The sequence below is a fragment of the Chenopodium album genome, chromosome 25 (genome assembly GCF_948465745.1).
Source record: "Chenopodium album chromosome 25, dcCheAlbu1.1, whole genome shotgun sequence".
In the NCBI taxonomy this organism is placed as follows: domain Eukaryota; kingdom Viridiplantae; phylum Streptophyta; class Magnoliopsida; order Caryophyllales; family Amaranthaceae; genus Chenopodium; species Chenopodium album.
Window position 1 is genome coordinate 3,672,641 of NC_137858.1, and position 18,961 is coordinate 3,691,601.

Here is an 18,961-nt window from a genome sequence, read left to right on the forward strand (position 1 = left end):
TTCCTTACAAAAATCACACATAAACTCGTTTTATAATAGCCTATATCATTCTATAAATCATTTAAACATCAATTATATATAGATATAATGCGATAATGACATTAAACATAATTTGAGCTATACAAATTAAATTTAGAGTCACATACTCACATGATGCAACTAATATACGTATTCAATCTTGTATAGATTTATCCACTTCATTTCCAACCACAAACTAATCAAGAAGATAACACAAAACCCTTGAAAAAAATCTTATGGTTCTGTTTCAATTCATTTATTTATTTTCTACAACCGTATAATCTACACATTTGTGCAAATCAAATCAACCGTAAAACAAAACATTATGCATCTCACAGTATTTGCATAATGTCTTACATCTATTATAAATCATAAAACACGAAGTCGAATCGAGTTTCACTCGATAACCCAATGTTGACCATCAACATTAACCTTAAACCCATTAACCTTAGCAAACAAATCAACAGCTCTCCTAACACCTCTATCATCATACTTAGTGAAATAATCATGCCCGAACATGACCCCACCCGGTCTAAGCAATTTATAAGCCCGGTTTATATCCGACCAAGCCGAGTGAAAATCATGACCCGCATCAACCTCTATTAAATCCGCCATTACTCCCCATTCGCAAAGCTTCTGAAGCGTTGACCCCGTCGTAAACGGAATCGGTAATATTGACTCGCTCGAATTTAGGTAAATCACGTTTTGTAGAAACTGCGGGAGGAGTAAAACGTCGCCGTTTTGGGCGGGGACGTAGTCAACCCGGTCGCGAAAACCGGGCCAACCGCGGAAATCGTCGAGGCAGAGGATTTGAGTTTGGAGTCCAAGTTGTCGAGTTAACTGAGCCATGTGAGTTGCTGATGCGCCTAAGAATGTTCCGACTTCAATGATTGTTTTTGGTTGGGTTTTCCTGATAAGGTTTTCGAAAACGGCGCCGTATGAGCCCCACCCTTTGACTCGTTTAGGACGGAGTAATTCTGCCACGTGGGGTGGTGGAAAGTTCTCGTAGGGTGAGGTTCCGTTGTAGACCCGGTTTATGATTATGGTCCGGATTATTTCGGGTGGGACCGGGTTTGAACAAACCGGGCCGAACCGGTTATGGTCGTTGTTCTTGTCGAGGACAGGAGGTGACGTGGCAAGAGGACAGTTGTTAGTTGTTGTAACGAGATTAACGACAGTTGGAGTAGTAGTAGAATCATAAGAAGGAGGAGGAGGAGGGGTGAGTTTTTTGTTGGTGGAGAGAGAAGGTGAGGCGGTAAAGTAGCCAAAGGCGTATGTTAAGATGAGGAGGATAAAGTACGCTGTTGGTTTAGGATTACGTATGTAGTTTGAGGAATTCTTCCAGAAGCTTCTATGGTGTAACGGTAGCTGCTGGCGAGGGTGGTGTTGATGATGATCGTCTTTCATGATAATTTTGTTGAGGAGAGAAAAAGGAAGGAGGTTGAAATGGAAGGAAGGTGGGAAAGTGTATAGATGTATAATAAATAGATATTGGTATTTGTATGTGAGCCTAATTAGTTGATTTGGAATGTGAATATATATTCAACTTTTTCTTAAGTTATTTACGCATTAAGTAATTCACGTATATCGATTTCTTTTTTTCTTTTTTTTTTTTTTTTTTAAAGTATGAAAAGAGTGATAAAAAGTAAGGATGTTAATGAGAATTATGCTTTGATAATACAGTATGTACGAGTATTATGTTTAATCAAACATATACTGAGATTGAATTTACGTTGAATTTTTTTTTTTAAAAAAGGATTGAATTTGGAAAAGCAATAATATATATAGAAGTTTGTTTCTCCACATAGAATACTTCATCATTTCAACTTCCAAAATTATATGAAGTAAGTTTCTAATTGTATTAAGTTTTTGTTTTCTTTTAGCTAACATTTATGAACTACATGAATATCCTTCATATCCTTATTCCTTAATATAGAGTTTGAAAACTACAGAGACCATCACTAGTTTGAACTTACCTTGGACTTTTTTTTAAAAAAAAATTTATATGTGTGTTAAAATTCTCAAATTGAGTGACAGTTTACCTCAATATTTTAAATTTGTTTATTCATTTCCTTGTATCATTTCAATATTATAGTCTAGTCCCAATTAATTAGTCATGGACAAATGTGATAGTTAAATGGAATTGAACATTTGAACATATGACAATTAATGTAAAACAAAGGGAGTACTCCGTAATATTTAGACATTTGTCAATGGACCATTCGTTGCTAGCATGTCATTAGGAGCTGATTATTTTTGTGGTTACAATCAATGTAGGTTGTGCATAGTTTATTATTCAAGGATTTGTTCATAATTTGCAACATTCTCATACGCCTCATCTTCTTCATATTTCTTGCACGTCGTGTTAACCTATGCAAGCCACTAATTCATTAACAATAATTTGGAATATATTATAGTAACCACTAAACAATTCTAATATATGTAATCTGTCTTTCTTGTAGAATTATTATAAATTAATTAATGTCCCTTTAAAAACTATTATTGCTTAATTATGTTGCCCATGAGATTGGTATGACTTTTGCAAAATTGACTTTTTAAACAAAGCACATGGTATTACAAATTTACAATATCAAACCTCCAATTTGTGAGTATTATCAGACCACTTCAGATTATATATATATATATATATATATATATATATATATATATATATATAATTACGAGTTTTGATAAACAGTGACAATACAATAGCAATTTGCTACTACGTATTAAAAGTCAGATAATAGAATAAGATTAAAACTTAGGTTGTTATATGATACCGACACAATATTAGATGCCACTTTACTATGGACTATATCAAATATCAATACAAGTCTAATTACATTTAATCAAATTTCTAAAATTATCTTTCAAAAAAAAAATTCTAAAATTATGAAAAACGTTCAATTATCGCTAGTTGTCAAATTATCAATGCACTATTACTAATACTCCATATATCTCATTCTTCCATAAAATATGACCGTATAATTTTGTTTGATAGCAATTCCATACTTTGTTTATTACAAAGTATTCCGTATTATGAAATTTCTGGTGTGTACAATGCTGATGGAGTTTGGTGTGAAGAAGACGAGGAGATTGAGGTAATTGTTGAGCAATTTTATAATAACCTGTTTACCTCGAGTGGTGTGTCAGAGTCTGTCCTTCCATCGGTTTCTCATAGTGATAATTTAGAACTTCTAAAGCCTGCAACAAAAGATGAGATTTTCGCAGCTCTGAGTCAAATGCATCCTTGCAAAGCTCCAGGTCCGGATGGTACTCATGCCATTTTTTACCAAAAATTTTGGCACATTGTGGGTGATGATGTTACAAATTTTGTGAGCAGGGTCATACAGGGTACGGCTTCTTTGGACCGTGTTAACTCTACCAATGTTGTCCTGATTCCTAACTTCCCCGACTCTTATGTCGGAATACAGGCCTATTACTTTGTGTAATGTGATCTATAAACTGGTGTCGAAAGTGATTGTTCTCCGGCTAAAATCTATTCTTCCAGGGCTCATCTCTGAGAACCAGAGCGCTTTTGTTTCCGGGAGACTAATTACTGACAATGCACTCATCGCTCTGGAATTGTTCCATACCATGAAAAAAAGGAGCACTAGGAAGAATGGCACCGTTGCAATGAAACTAGATATGAGCAAAGCATACGATAGGGTTGAGTGGCACTTTCTTCGAAAGCTCCTTCATAAATTGGGTTTTGCAGAGAGATGGATTGATCTTGTGATGGAGTGTGTGTGTTCGGTTTCTTACTCATTTGTGGTGAACCGAAGTGTTTGTGGTAAAGTCATTCCTACCAGAGGCCTTCGACAATGTGACCCTTTGTCCCCTTACTTGTTTATTTTGGTGGCCGACGCCTTCTCTAGACTACTTTCTAAGGCTGCTAATGATAAAATCATACATGGGGCCAGAGCTAGCGTAAGGGGTCCGGAAATTACTCATCTTCTTTTTGCAGACGATAGTCTTCTCTTTACCAGAGCTAACCGAGAGGAATGCACGAAAATAGTTGATATTCTCAACTTATACGAAATTGCATCCGGACATTGCATCCGGACAGAAAATTAATTATCAAAAATCGGAGGTCTCCTTTAGTAAAGGGGTGAGTGCGGCGAAAAGAGAGGAGGTGATCGGTATTTTGAAAATGCAAGAGGTTGAAAATCATGGCAAGTACCTTGGCATCCCCACGGTCATTGGAAGGTCTAAAAAAGCTACCTTTGTTGCTTTAAAAGATAGAATATGGAAAAAACTCAAGGGATGGAAGGAAAAGCTCTTATCAAGAGCCGGGAAGGAAGTTCTCCTTAAGTCCGTTATCCAAGCTATACCCTCTTACTTAATGGGAATTTATAAAATTCCCACAACTGTGATTCATGAGATTCATTCTATGATGGCAAAATTTTGGTGGGGTGGGTCAGACTCGCGTAGGACTGTTCATTGGCAAAGCTGGAAAGCTCTCTGCCGTCCCAAATGTCTCGGTGGCTTGGGCTTCAGAAATTTGGAGGTATTCAATGAAGCCCTCCTTGGCAGACAAGCATGGAGAATTCTCTCAGTTCCCTCCTCATTGCTTGCGAGAGTTTTAAAGGCAAAATATTTTCCTAAGTGTGATTTCCTTGACGCTTTTCGAGGTAACTTGAGTAGCTACTCGTGGAGAAGTATTTGGGGTGTTAAGGCTCTTCTTAAGGAAGGGCTAATTTGGAGGGTTGGAGACGGTTCAAAGATCGACATATAGAAGGATCCTTGGGTTGCGGATGAACTTGGCCGTTTCATTACTACCCCTGCTTCGCCACCCCTTAAGCTGGTGCATGAACTGATGACTCCGGACTGCAAGGAGTGGAACTATGAGCTATTGTCTGACCACTTTAATGATAGAGACAAGAGATGCATTCTGGCTATCCCAATTAGTGACCGCTTACCCCTTGACTCACTTACTTGGGCTTTCTCCATGGATGGTAAGTACTCGGTCAAAACGGCATATATGTTGGGTATGTCCTGTGATTTTGACAGCTTTCACAAGGCGTGGGTAGCAATCTGGAAGCTCAATGCAATTCCGAAGGTCAAGCATTTTATTTGGAGAATATGTACGGGTACTCTTTCTGTTAGGGAGTTGCTCAAAGCAAGACACATGTGCGATGACTCCCTCTGCCCATGGTGTGACGAACTGGAGGAATCTGCTAGGCACGCTCTCTATGAGTGTAGGTGTGTGCGTGACCTATGGAGGGAATTGGAGTGTGAAGAGGTTGTAGAGAAGTGGGGTGAGCTGAACTTTGCGGATTTGGTTGTTTCTTGGAGCAAACTGAATGAGAAGAAAGTGCAATTGGGTGTGATCCTAATGTGGAATATATGGCAACGACGAAATGAGAAGGTCTTTAAAGGGAAGGAGGTGTCTCACTTCACCATTGCTGCGAGGTCGAAGTGCCTTGCTGATGACTTCAACTCCTACACGCAGCGTATTTATGGAACCAAAGCCCCTTCCAGAAGCACGGTTGGCACAGAAGATAAGGTTTGGCAGCCCCCCCCCCCCCCCCTCAGCCCCCCCCCCCCCCCCCCCCCTCAGCATTTAATTAAGCTGAATTGTGATGCTCACATTTCTAGTGATGGGTGGATTGGTTTGGGTGTCGTAGCTAGAGACTCTCAGGGGGATATTTTATTTACTGCTACTAGACGCACCCGTGGTTGCTGGCCCCCTGCAATTGCGGAGTGTAAAGCTGTGGTTATGGCTGCCAGGTTAGCTCACCGTTTCAACCTCAAGCATGTCATTCTTGAATCGGATTGCAAGGAGATCATGTCTCGCCTCTCTAAAGGAATGATCTATTACACTGACCTCGACTCCATACTTGAAGATGCCCTTTCTTGGTGCTCTAATTTTGATTTTGTTACTTGGTCTCATGTAAAAAGGAGTGGTAACTATGTTGCTCACCACTTAGCTAGAGTAGTGCCGTTTGGTGTAGAACAGATTTGGGAGAACCACTGTCCCTCAGTGATTGCTCCGTATGTTTTGATGGACAATTTGTCCCGTGATTAATAATATTGGCACTACTTTCCTTTCAAAAAAAAAAAAAAAGTATTCCGTACTATGTACTCTATAGTTGATTATTTCTAGTTTATCTACTAGTCCGTACTTTATTCATGTTGTTCCTTACAAATGAAATAAAGCCCTCGCAGAAACCAGAGCAACTTTCTACTACCACTACACGTCTCACTTTAACCTTTTGTTGCTTTTAAAATATGGCTAACTTCGACGTTCTTTTTCTTTAATTATATCCCCTAACCTTTTTCTTCATTGCTTGTAAATGAATATTTCTTCTTAATTTCTCACCCACTAACATTAATTCTTACTAGTTTGAAGTACCAGGACCAACCTAATTCATAAATAGAATGTTAATACTACATTAAGCCTAATAATACTAGTACTAGACTATCAAATTATAGGTCTCTCAGTTAGTTCACGATTGAGATAGCAAAGAGCCAACCAAACTGTCATCAGCCCAAATAAGATAGCATCCCTTCTATATCCTCAAAACCTTCCCCGTCTCCATTTAACCAAATACGGATGTATTCATGCTATAACTACAAATAGTTATTGGACATAATTATGGCAGGAAGAGTTAAAAAGGAAATAGAGACGAGAGAGGTTTTACTTCAGAAGACTTGTCTGGAACAGCTGCAAATCCACATCCGCAGCAGAACCCTAAGGACTACATGGATGGCCAAGAGGAAAGATCAAACATCAATCTTTTCCATAGATAAAGGTGGTCTAGAATCATAATTGGATGCTGGACTTGATTTTTGCCAACATGTTAGGACATAACAACATAACAGAAACCCTACAACTTCCACTAACTTAAGCTAAATTAAGAAACAAACACGAAAATTACACTTCCTATTTTAAGCTTACCAAAGATGAGACCAGACCACCACCACCTTCTTCCTGTATGAGAAAAACACAAATTCCTACCTATCAACATTCATATGCCTATAAATGAAAAGGCATTGTCACTTTCCTTCTTCTGAACCTTTTAGGTAAGACGGTTCTCCTTCAATATTGCGCCCTGCACCTGTGGTGGAATTTCCTGGTCCGTCACCTGTAGACCCTGCCTCAGGGCCATCTTGCTTGTTTCCTCCACGTGTGTCACTAGGACTGGCCGATGCATGTGGCCCACTACCGCTACCACCTCCATGCATTGCTTCAGTTTGCATGGGATGCATTCCATCACTAGGACCTGCAGGTCTAAAGTTCATTTGCCCAGCCATGGCCTGCTGCTGCTGCTGCTGCTGATGTACCTGAGATTGTTGCTGATGTTGCTCCTGCATCTGAAGTGGATTAGTGAACTGAGCAGGCATCCTAGGAGTGAAACCTTGTTGTTGAGCCATTGCAGCAGCTTGCTGTTGCATGTAATATGCTCCTTGTTGCATGGCAGGATGCGGAGCCACCTGCAGGTGATGCTCTATACATAAGCACTGTTGCCATCATAATTAGAGTCAGTTAAGTGATATTGTAAGCAAGCATACTTGGGCAGGTACTGTTGCCATCTGAGGTTGAGCATCAGCAATTGCAGCCAGATACATCAAGTTCTTCTGAAGCTGTGCTTGATATCTGCAGAAATCAAGATATATGTAGTATTAGTTAAATCAATGGATGCAACATTGCCCAAAAACAGAAGATACAAGATTGTGGTCATTATAACCATCAGCAATTCATCAGTTCTACTAGTCACATTGCCCAAAAATTGCCCAAAAACAGAAGATACAAGATTGTGGCCATTATAACCATCATTTAACTAGTATTAGTTAAATCAATGGATGCAACATTGCCTAAAAACAGAAGATACAAGATTGTGGCCATTATAACCATCATCAATTCATCACTTCTGCTAGTCACAATCCATAGAAGTTGAGTTGATGATTGCCACAGAAATATTATAGGTCACTGAAGGCCTCAACTCTTCATGTCTAGGGCTTAACACAGTTATCAGTCCTAAAATTCAAGGTCAATTATCAATGCCGTGACATACTGTTACAAAGCAAGCATATGAAACATCGCCTTATCCAACCATCTAAATGCAAAGTGGTTGATACTGATAACATCTACACAAATAACACAACTTTTAATATACCGCACATTACATAAATTTCAGTGTCTCTGAGCTCTAATAACCCAAACCTATATCTATACAGATTGCACTCATTTTTACAGACCATCATTCATACTTAGTAGCCATATGATAGCACCATGATACTTATTTAAGTTTTCTTACACTAAAGTGGTATAAGCATCCTGGTACTTGGCTCACTGCCCATGGACTATTTCCCCTAGCATTGCGGTGTGATTCAGATATAAAGGGTAGAAGGGTGGGAGAAAAGGGGATTGTAATCAACAGCATGCATAAAGGGATTCTTTGATGAGAGAAGAACTGAAGAAAGGGCAATCCTACAGAAGCAACCACATGGATACATGTTGCAAATTTACCAGATTATAAACTTCTGATAAGGCATAACTGGTCACACAGATACAAATCCAAATCATAAAAGAAACCATCCCATGGGCCCTTGAAAAAAATTAAAAACCGTAATAATCAACAATGAGACATGACCAAGAAATAGATAAGCAACCAGTCTCAGTAGATAAGCAATAAAGCTGAACAAAAATTAAACAGCAACTTACTGAGCACACTCAGCAAGCTTCCCAAGGTTTTGGTTATCCAATATAGCCAAGATTAGCTTTTTGTTCTCGTCAAGATACTGCAATCAATGAACAAAAGGTCAGGAAAGGAAGTGGTATGTATAAGCATACTGCAGTTGAATATCACAACTGTAAGCAAATCAAAACTTTCAAAACAGTCACCAGTTAAAGTCAGTCTTGAAGTTGCTATGTAAAGAAGCAACTATGTCATATAATTTATAGCTATGATGAGGTTACATAAATGTCAATCTGTCATGGTAAAACATCTAACTACAGTTTAGTATAATTAAACAAATCTAGTCACAGATCAAATCAAAGAATGCAGGAGTCACTGGAGGAAAATTTAGAGTGAACCTTCTAGGACAAAGACAAGATTTGAAGATCTGAGGGAAACAAGCATACAACTGCTCTTTAAAATCAGGCTGGACTACCTCACTTTTGGACGAAGTAATATAAGGAAGGGTTAGCTGGAAAGGAAAAATGAATCTTAATGTACAGAAATCATAATTATTTCATACACAATATTATCACAAAATGAATCATTTTTGTATACACACTTGAAATCAAATCTGTAAAATGAATCATGAGCACGACTGGATTTCTTAGTTGTATTAATAGAGAAAATCTTGTATAGAAAACTCCCATAAAAAATCTAGAATCAATACAAACACATGCATGGAACTATATTTGACAAGGGAGGAAGGATCTATTAAGAAGAATATTTTTCGGGTTGAAATCACAGAACCAGATAAGGAGATATGCCTTGAGAAATGGCCTATCCATATGCATAAAGTGATACAAGTACCCAACTTGAGTAAGGTCACATAACGGGCCTGATGAGCAAAAAGTTAAGCAAAGAATAGGAGAAGCATGTATAAATAAGGCTTAATTGTCAAGTGCAATACAACACATCAATGGGAGGATTGGCTGTGAAGCTTGACTTATAATAAAATCTACTTCAGTAACCATATAATTGGTCAATAGGTCTAGAGGTTAGCAGCAATAAATCATGGATCCGGGCAAGAATATATGCTTTACTATGCAGCAACTAACACATGTTAACCTTTAGTAACAATATCTCCATTACGTAAAGGCCCATACTCACAACATCTTAACCATGCCATCTCTTCATTTCTCAACTCTCGTATAACATTGTGTCCAATCAACAATCCTTCAGCCAGGACCTCCCCTGCCTAACTAGTCAGCCTCACAACTACAACTATTAATGAAACTATAAACACCTAAAGATCCTCATCCTTATTTCTACCCCAATCCAATGACGTTTAGGCTGTTTTAAGACTAAAACTCCCAAAACACCCTTCTTTTCTAGTGGCCAGTGTCAGTCAGCTTTGCTATAAGCATGCAAATTGATAAGTTTCAGTGGATTGAACTCACTGAAGTAGTTTATACCACCGGCATCCACGCCAACAACCACGGCTCATTCAAAATTCGCAAAGTCTTGAAGCAACATGCATATAGCAGAGAAATTGCATCTAGATTTTTCGACAAGTAGGCAACCCAGTGAAGTGCCGTCCTTCTCACTGGCACCATCCACCTAAACTAGTCAATTTGTAATAACATCTAGACACCATAATACATACTCCGTAATACATAGTTGGTTCACAGAACAACAATTAAAGCCCAAAAACAATAGGCAACACAAATTACTGCAAAATCTAAACACTCAATCACAATAACCTAAATTGACAGTACTACCATGATTAGCAATTTAGCATAAACTCTAAAATTTGTTCACTTTCGCACCAAATTGAACTAATTTTACCATAATATCTCTCAAATTTTTATAACTTGGAAATCCAGCAAATTAATCAAGCAGCAATAATCAAATTACCAAATCAAAGACATCAATAACAGATCATAATCAAATTCTATATAATAAAAAGATAATTAATTTTTTTGTGAAAAAGAAGAGAGAAAAACCTTTTGAATCTGCTCGGTGGTGATGTTAGCCGGAGGAAAAGAAGGCATAACAGGCATCATTGAAGGCGTAGGCTGCTGCATTTTATAATCAATGAATTTCTCCCCTGATTAATTTCGTAGTTTCTGCAAACTTAATTGAAGAAAACAAAAACCCTAATTCTTAATTCACCCAAAATTAGTTGATGATAAAATGAAAGAAAAAGGGAAATTGATGAAGAATTATGTTAAGTTACCTGTAGATGAGAGAGAAAAAATGTGAAATAAAATTTGAATTTGGAGGGGAAGACAAGGTATCGTCGATGATTCTCGAATATTGAACTAACCCCCAAAAAAATATTAAAAATAAAAATAAAAATAAAAATAAAAAGTTTGGGTTTTAAGTATCAGGTGTCTGAGTAGTACGACTGTACGAGTGCCACTTAAAACAGTAAGTAGTAACCGTATTATAATACTAGTACGAGTAGTAAGTAACACTGTCTATTTTGCCGGGCAAAAACTTTTGCATGCCCCCGGTGTACAATAATTTTATTGTACATCGAAATTTTTGCGAAAAGTGACCCTTTTTCTTAATAAAAGTGATCTTTTTTTTTTTTTACAAAAGTGACCCTTTTTTTCTCACAGAAGTGACCCTTTTTCTCACATAAGTGACCCTTTTTTCTCACAAAAGTGACTTTTTTTTTTCTCACAAAAGTGACCCTTTTTTCTTACAGAAGTGACCCTTTTTATCACAAAAGTGACCCCTATTTTACAAAAACGCACTAATATCCGCCGATGTCCCTGCCATATCCATTGGTGGCGGGTTGCATCTTTGTCATTGCATTTACATTAGCAACACAGTAATTGCAGTACAAAAATTTAACAAAACAGAGAGATATTTTCTTAAAATAGAAAAAGAATTAATCGCTCAAAATGATAATGCAATGTGTCTACAAATCCAGAATTCAATATAACATAAGTAATTAAAATCAGAAGAAAAAAAATTACATACAGGAAGAGGTTACAAAATCATAAAAGGCGAAAGAAATTTTGAAAAATAATCAAAATACCTCCATCATGAACTTTCAAAACAAGCATTTTAGCTTAATTAATTCAGAAAAATCAAAATCAGATCAAGTACTATTAACTAAATAACAAAAATCAATAAATAGAAAAGGAAAAAAAAACCTTTGAATCTGAAGACATATAGTGATAAATCATGGAAGATGAAGAGAAAATGAAAGAGTAAAGAAAAAGGAGAGAGAAGAAAAGTAAGAGTAGAGAGAGAAACTGAAAGTAGAAAGAAAGATCCATAAAATGAAAAATAAGGAAGAAGGTGCTTACTTTATTTGAGCTGATTTACAATAATGTTACTGTACACCGGGTGTTTTATAATATTTGTATTTGCCGGGAGGGTCTCCCTGGCACGTGTTGTCTGAACTAGTATCACTTTCTTGTCTCTCTTTGATTTATTCTACCATGGTTGTATTGGGTATTTGGGTGGGTACAAGACTATCATTATAATAATGTACAGTAAACAATTTCTACTAGGAAGTATAGAAATCATGAAACTTGTTTATGTTTAGCGAGTTGTTTTTGGTTGTATATTGTATTTATGTTACAATGGTTGTCGATAAAACAAGAACGATTATTAGATTAACCATGAAACTTGGTCTTTAGTGATATTGTAATTTAGGATGTTCGAATAAGATTTTGAAGTGTATATTGATTTGAATCTCTACAACCATTAATTGTGACGGAGGGAAGTTATCATAAAGATTAAAAATATTCCCTCCGTTTTTTTTTTATATGCATCACTTTGACAATTGCACTATTCACATATCATGGTTGACTTAATTTTTTCACCTCTAAAAAATGAATAAATATTATTATATATTATATCACTAGATTTGTCATAATGTCTAGTTTCATAATATAAATTTGTTACAATTTTTACTAATGCAAAATTAAAGATATTAATGGTCAAAGTAACGTCTCGGCAAATGTGCCAGTCAAACTGATGCATATAAAAAAAACAGAGGGAGTAATAAAGATGTGCCAAATCAATCAAAAACCATACACGTGCACTAATCTTAATCGATTGGTTGGTTGTAGGCTTTGCAACGATGTGCTTATACGAGTTGGATTTTCCCCATCTAACTCAAATCAACATTTTTGTGAGAGCGAATCAAACCCGAAATATAAAACTTACCGTTTCAAGCCAAACAAAAGAATCTGTACTCCTTCAATGTGGAAAAAAAGTCTTTTGCTTCCCTAAACAAGTTTGTAAGGCATGAGCAAAATTCTCACTTTCAATGGAGTATAATACTACAAATGCATTACTTAAAATCAAATTTTAGTATTACTCTTTTATCTAAAGATCCATTTTGCTAACTTTACGGAATTTATTGTATGCCATTCATTTTGAACTACTTGCAACATAGATTATTGACACCAAATTGAAGAATGAAATTAGATTAATCCGTGGATAAGATAACCAAACAAATTAATCAAAAATTTTTAGATCTCAACTATTCATCATATGATCATATCAGTATTCAAATTTACTCGATGACTCAAAATATATTGGTGGAAATTGAGTTAACCTTGATTGGTACTCAAAATTTAAGATTGATCCTTAAAAAAAAAACAGGGCCTCAAACCAAAAACAAATTGAGTTGCGTGATGTGACAGGCATAGAATCATTTGGTCACAGGGCTCTACAATTCCCAAATTTGGTTTTCAACTACTCCCTATAAACTGTTCATGGCTTACTTTCTTTATAGTCCGCCATTGATTGATTGATTGATTACTTCCATAAAAATTCCCAAAATAACCCTAATTCTCTTCTTCCCCACAATAACCAACCTTCAAATCAAACTTCCCAAGATTCAATTTTTCAGAAAACCAACCAAGATCATTCCTTGGTTTTCGCAAATCAAGAAAACAACTTTCCAACTGAAAATAAACGACCCCAACTAAGAACATAAATAAATAAATCCTGGCTTCAGATTTCTGCAAATCGCTGTTTCAACCAAGAAGAACTAAATCCCCGCCTCTTCTTTCAGTCCCCCAAAATCGGATGCTCCGAAGAACAATGGATATTAACCCGTTTAAGTATTGTTCGGGGCTCCGATACTTGGGTTACTTGATGATCTTTATGGTGTTGGGTATCATTGCACTCTCTTATTGGGCTGTTATCGTTCTTGTTTGGGGGCCCAAATTGATCCACGGTGGTGCTCCGGCGGTTTTGGCTGCATTCATTGTTCTTCTTTTCCATGTTCTTGTGAGTTTGCTGATTCTTTACTGTTTCATTATCTGTTTGTTTGAATTAGCATTTTTCTGATTTCTGCTTGATTATTTGTTTGATGATTAGTTATTCTCATTGTTAAATTTACTACTTGATTTGGCTAATTTGGGGCTTCAATTGAAATTGGTATTTTTAGTTGTTTGGTTTTGTGGAGATGATTATTTAGATTGTTATTATTGCCATGTTTATGTTAGGGATTTTGTTATTGCTAGTAAAGGTGACAACTTTAAAGTTTTTCGAATAATTGGTAAAGGTTTATATTTGAGCGGATGAAGTAGTTCAATTGATAGGATTACAAGGTTGGCAGGGTTTAGGAGGTCAAGATGTAAATCTAGACTCAATCCTACTCCTACTAATTGAGGATGAGTGATCAAATTTAAATATTGATAGGAATTTGAACATAAGTAGAATAGTTATCAGTTTTGCAGCTAATCTGGTTAGTGTAAGTGTTTAGATTTTAGAGGCTTATTGGTAAGAGATGCTGAACATAAGTAGAATAGTTATCAGTTTTGCAGCTAATCTGGTTGGATGGAAAGATGTCAGCTTTATAGTATTGTCTTTTTGTCAAAGTGATTGGCTTGATTTGCCAATTGGCTAATTTTTCGGAATTGTCCTCCTAGGAGTCTTAGGTGTTGAGATTTGTGCTCTTGATCACATTTCTTCAAACCATAAAGAACACTCAATTTAGTACTTGTCAGTTCACGCCCTTGGTTCTTTGTACCGTAGTCCGTAAAGGAGTGAGCATGATCTATAAATTTTGAGACATGAAGGTGCGATGAACTGATATAACTCACACTAACAACAGCAAAATATAGAGAAAAGATTAGTTCTCTAATTAACTAAATAATCTGATTTTTGGTAAATAGATTTATAAAGAAGAAATGAGAAAGATGGAAGCTTTACTAAGGATTGATAATGGTGGATGGATTACAAAGGATAGGTTTAATAGCTTAAGGCTATTACTCTCAATAGTGAGTGACTTGAGGTCACAACTCTCAACAAGTTTCATCCAATTTTCGCCTACTGATTTCCTTTCCTTCCCTCTCTATTTATACTAAGGAGTAAGGACTATTAACCTAGTGAACTAATATTAGTATAATACCTATACTGCCCTTCCTTAGGTTAATCTATTACAGAAGGACACTGATTTGGCCTGAAACCATCAAGTAGGTGTCTTTGAAAGGTCAAGCGGTTTTTATGTAGACTCCAATCCATTTATGAAGTGGGCATATTATGGTTCTAGAGGCCGGCATGGAATCAAAGAGGTAAACTGAGGCTTTGACATCATGGACTTAGTTCTTATAACAATGACACCATAGACTTCGTTCTTAACAATGACATCATAGCCTTTTAATGTGATCAGAAATTTGGAATCCTCTTATGTATTCATTCTTCACTGCATTAGTTATGGGTGAGAAAATTCTAACATGAATTTTGAAGAGAATCATATAGAGCTATGAACTCAATTGAGTACTGTGTCTGACAATGCACATCCTTAGTAATCCTATTCGAAGTCTTTAGATTGCTAAATATTTGTGCTCTTGATGTATCGAAAGACCTAATATCAATGGCATCAGACAAATGGACTGCAATTAGTGATTTGACTTATATCTAATGGACTGATAAGCAAAGTTGTGAGCTTGATAATCTCCTTTTTGACTATTTATTAATATCATTTTGTATGTTCATTGTTGTTTGTTCATGTATCATATATGTATTGTTTGTGATTGGTTATTCTGATTGTTTGTAGACTACTCCTTTTGTAGCTTATATTGTTAACCTGGAGCTACTTTATGGTAGTCTTCCGAGACCCTGGTTCTATTCCTCAAAACTGGGCTCCAGAGTTGAATGTTAATCTGGAGGAAGGTACTTCATCTTCATCTTTAGCATCTCCATGGCCTGCACCAAATGGATCAGAACGAAGATCAACTGCGGGGTATTGTAGTCGATGTCAGAATCCCAGGCCACCACGTTGCCACCATTGTTCTGTCTGTAAGCTACTTCAACTTTTCTGAAAACTTAATATTAAATTCATTTACTTTGTTGTTTTCCTTAGAAAGGCTGAGATGTTTTATTTCTTAAAACTGAAAGTGTTAGTTTGGTTTTAGTTTCATGGCTATCTTTCCTTTTTCTTCTTTTGGCTTCTTATAAAAAAGTGAAGCCGTTTGCGCATACTTCCCAGCTTTTAGCTTACTTTGATATGTGGGGAATTCTAGTGCTGTGGGCTTTACATACTTCTATGGACTACCTGTTTGTAATCTGTTCAATATTTCTATTGAATTTATTGATACTAGCCTTCCATCTATAACACATCTTTGTTCCTTTATTCTTTAATTGAATAAATCTGTTCAATACTTCTATTGAAATTACTGATGAAGATTGCTTGTTTGTGTAGGCCAAAAATGTGTTCTCAAAATGGATCACCATTGTGTATGGGTAGTTAATTGTGTTGGGGCACGCAATTACAAGTTCTTCCTCTTATTTCTTGTAAGTTTTTAATCTCTATCATTATTTTATGTGTGTATATATATATTTTTGTTTCTTCATCGACTTCATGTCAGGAAGGACATTCTTTCCGCAGTTGAGTGTTGGGATTGGAGAAGATTAATTCTGTATCATGACTGATTTTGTATCTTGTCTGAGTTCAAAGGGCTGTTATCTTGAACAACTTTTTGAATTGTGTTTTTATTTGTAGCTTAACGATCTTTTTATAGTGAATGATACCGCATGCGAATATGTTTTGAATGTTGGTAGATATTGATTTTTGGCATTAACTTTCTTTTGTCCTCTTTAACCCCCCTGATTTTCTGTTTAGATATATACATTCCTGGAGACAGCATTAGACACATTTGCATTACTTCCTAAAGTTATTACTTTATTTGGAGAAGCAAGGAAACATTCTGCCTCTCCCGGTAATCTGGCTGTCATGGTTTTGGCATTTGGTAAGATTTTTTCTCTCACTGATCATGTCATCATTTACATATTTCAGCATTCTCATCTTTTCGGTTTTTCTTACAGATGTTGTAACTTAATGCAGTTCTAAATTTGGCCTTTGCCCTTAGCCTCCTCTGTTTCGTGATCATGCATGCAACACTTCTTTGGAGCAACACAACAACTATTGAGGTAATGAGACCCCCAGTAACTTAACGCAGTCCTAAATTTTATTTTCAATTTTGTTGTTGTATTAGACTGTGTTCTACTAAAGCTTTGCTGTAGAAGATGAGGTTTGTATCTGGTTTTGAGTTTTGCCTGTTTGATCTTATAAGTTTTGTGATGTATTATAACCTTCTTAATATCCTATTGCCACTCCAGTCCTCAGACTTTTAGTTTGACATCTCTTGTTAATTTGAAATTTTTAAAAAATAAAAAATTATGGCAATGAGCAAGTCCACTATGGAGTATGGACCATTACCTAGATAGACGGGTAAGTAAGCAAGTCGGGTGCAAGCTGTTTACTATGCCAATTATAAAATATTTCTAGATCAGCCCAAAGCTTAGCTCATTGCTGGTTTGCTGCTCTCTTCCAGGGTGGAAGTGAGACATCCTTAGGTTGGAAATTATGATGATGTTATGATGACGTGTAATATAATGGCATCACTTAACCTTATAATCATTGAGCTTATATTTTGTATTCCAGGTTTATGAGAAGAAGAGGGATAAAAAGGAAACGGCATCCAGATGGAAGTATGACTTGGGTTGGAGAAGGAATTTTGAGCAGGTTAACTTTGCTTCCCCTTTTTTTCTCTTAAAGTTGCATTGCAGAAGAGTGATTTTAATTTTGTTTTTTTTTTCTCTATGCACTTATTACAACGATATTCCCAACCCTAACTTAGAACGCAATTAAAGTTAACTTTAGTATATTTCTAGTTCTTCAAGAAGCCTGTTTCACTTCATCAAACTGAATGATGAGTATCTAGAGTATTTTTCATAATCCTTTTACTTTAAGTTCCCGACCTATATGTTTTGTGAAAGCTGAAGCAAACTTATATGTATTCTCTTCTGTCACAATTTTGCAGGTCTTTGGCACGAAAAAAGCGCTATGGTTTCTTCCGATGTTTACAAAGGATGATTTAGACAATGTACCCTCACTACAAGGCACACATTTTCCTGTGCGTGATGATTCTGAGTCGTAAATAGCTGGTGAGTAAAGATTAGTTGACCCTAGTGTTATTGAGGGTGGCATCACACCAGCCAGATGACGCCATTGTAATATTGAACTTGAGTGCGGAATCACCATTGCAACGGTTGGAGTGGCAAACCTCTTTCATAATACTTGTTTATGTGATAGTTCCTCTTACATCATCTTGTCAAAAATACAAGTAGGTGATAACTGTTACATTCATTCTTGAGTGTAGAAAATTTATTTTCCCTTGTTAAAATTTATATTGTAGTGTGGTACTTGCGTCTTCTGCATATACATCCCTTGCAGTTCTGCAGGCTTCAGATTTGTATGAATTCGTCATGAAGATGTTATCTTTCCTTGGCAGCAAGTCTCATGTGATACCAATCTTCACTAACTGTGAGTCCCGCGCCACACATAAGACTTTGCCCTTAAATCCAGTGGCTGGCATGTAGGGATAGATTGAGATTATCATGTTTTCGTGCTATGGATTTTAGGGAACTCTTGAAATATATACAGGAAAGGAGGTAATAAGTTGGCAGCGCGAGTCAATTTACCTTATTTTCCCTTCAGATTTTTTAAGAACTCAAGGGGAGAGATAGTTAAAGCTCCCACTGAATACGAAGTGGAGTAGATGTGTTAATGGGAACAACTTGAAAAGCCAAGCGTATCAGTCTGTTGACTAATATCAGATGTTTGGTCCACAATAAAAACAAGGTGTTGATATCCAACACAATTTAGAGTTTGATAGTTCCAAAACAATACTTTGTATGACACACCTTTGGTTTAGACTAGAGTTTTCCTAGACATTGCTTACAATGGGAACAATCTTACTATTAGATCTATCTTATTTCCGAGATATGAGTACTAAATAAACCCTGAAGATCTATAAGAAGCATGGAATAAG

The 18,961-nt window shown here is 36.4% G+C and overlaps 4 protein-coding genes and 1 pseudogene across 5 annotated transcripts; 3 read left to right on the plus strand and 2 right to left on the minus strand.

The window, feature by feature from the left end:
- Nucleotides 1-240: 240 nt before the first annotated feature.
- LOC145614883 (uncharacterized) lies at nt 241-1,523 on the minus strand. The gene has a single exon (XM_081669957.1). It carries the CDS (start codon nt 1,423-1,425, stop codon nt 415-417), a length of 1,011 nt encoding a protein of 336 aa, XP_081526083.1. The 5' UTR covers nt 1,426-1,523; the 3' UTR covers nt 241-414.
- Nucleotides 1,524-4,171: 2,648 nt separating this feature from the next.
- Nucleotides 4,172-4,756, plus strand: LOC145613029 (putative mitochondrial protein AtMg00310 pseudogene; annotated as a pseudogene).
- An 81-nt stretch (nt 4,757-4,837) lies between these two features.
- Nucleotides 4,838-6,049, plus strand: LOC145613030 (uncharacterized). Its single transcript, XM_081668098.1, has 2 exons — nt 4,838-5,532; nt 5,620-6,049. Exons 1-2 carry the CDS (start codon nt 4,838-4,840, stop codon nt 6,047-6,049), a joined length of 1,125 nt encoding a protein of 374 aa, XP_081524224.1.
- A 692-nt stretch (nt 6,050-6,741) lies between these two features.
- LOC145615058 (GRF1-interacting factor 2-like) lies at nt 6,742-11,035 on the minus strand. Of its 2 annotated transcripts, none has more exons than XM_081670134.1 (5): nt 10,882-11,035; nt 10,649-10,778; nt 8,690-8,766; nt 7,537-7,621; nt 6,742-7,458 (listed from the first exon to the last, which is right to left on the minus strand). In XM_081670134.1, the coding sequence occupies exons 2-5, from the start codon at nt 10,727-10,729 to the stop codon at nt 7,021-7,023; spliced, it is 681 nt and encodes a 226-aa protein (XP_081526260.1). In that variant the 5' UTR covers nt 10,730-10,778; nt 10,882-11,035; the 3' UTR covers nt 6,742-7,020. The 2 variants fall into 2 exon arrangements, with proteins under 2 accessions (XP_081526260.1, XP_081526261.1); XM_081670135.1 differs by having other exon boundaries at nt 10,649-10,771; nt 10,882-11,025.
- A 2,258-nt stretch (nt 11,036-13,293) lies between these two features.
- On the plus strand, nt 13,294-18,420 carry LOC145614935 (putative protein S-acyltransferase 12). Its single transcript, XM_081670012.1, has 7 exons — nt 13,294-13,910; nt 15,701-15,926; nt 16,330-16,421; nt 16,750-16,876; nt 16,972-17,057; nt 17,572-17,652; nt 17,951-18,420. Exons 1-7 carry the CDS (start codon nt 13,707-13,709, stop codon nt 18,065-18,067), a joined length of 933 nt encoding a protein of 310 aa, XP_081526138.1. The 5' UTR covers nt 13,294-13,706; the 3' UTR covers nt 18,068-18,420.
- Nucleotides 18,421-18,961: the final 541 nt, after the last annotated feature.

Excerpts from the sequence above, each read along its gene's own strand:
- LOC145613030 (XM_081668098.1), top strand. The coding sequence starts at position 4,838 with ATGACTCCGGACTGCAAGGAGTGGAACTATGAGCTATTGTCTGACCAC. Across the intron at positions 5,533-5,619 it reads GGCACAGAAGATAAGGTTTG|TGATGGGTGGATTGGTTTGG; the intron begins GCAGCCCCCCCC and ends TCACATTTCTAG.
- LOC145615058 (XM_081670134.1), bottom strand. The coding sequence starts at position 10,729 with ATGCAGCAGCCTACGCCTTCAATGATGCCTGTTATGCCTTCTTTTCCT. Across the intron at positions 8,767-10,648 it reads CCACCGAGCAGATTCAAAAG|TATCTTGACGAGAACAAAAA; the intron begins GTTTTTCTCTCT and ends CATTGATTGCAG. Across the intron at positions 7,622-8,689 it reads AAGCTTGCTGAGTGTGCTCA|ATATCAAGCACAGCTTCAGA; the intron begins GTAAGTTGCTGT and ends TGATTTCTGCAG.
- LOC145614935 (XM_081670012.1), top strand. The coding sequence starts at position 13,707 with ATGCTCCGAAGAACAATGGATATTAACCCGTTTAAGTATTGTTCGGGG. Across the intron at positions 16,877-16,971 it reads TGTCATGGTTTTGGCATTTG|TTCTAAATTTGGCCTTTGCC; the intron begins GTAAGATTTTTT and ends AACTTAATGCAG. Across the intron at positions 17,058-17,571 it reads GCAACACAACAACTATTGAG|GTTTATGAGAAGAAGAGGGA; the intron begins GTAATGAGACCC and ends TTTGTATTCCAG.
- LOC145614883 (XM_081669957.1), bottom strand. The coding sequence starts at position 1,425 with ATGAAAGACGATCATCATCAACACCACCCTCGCCAGCAGCTACCGTTA.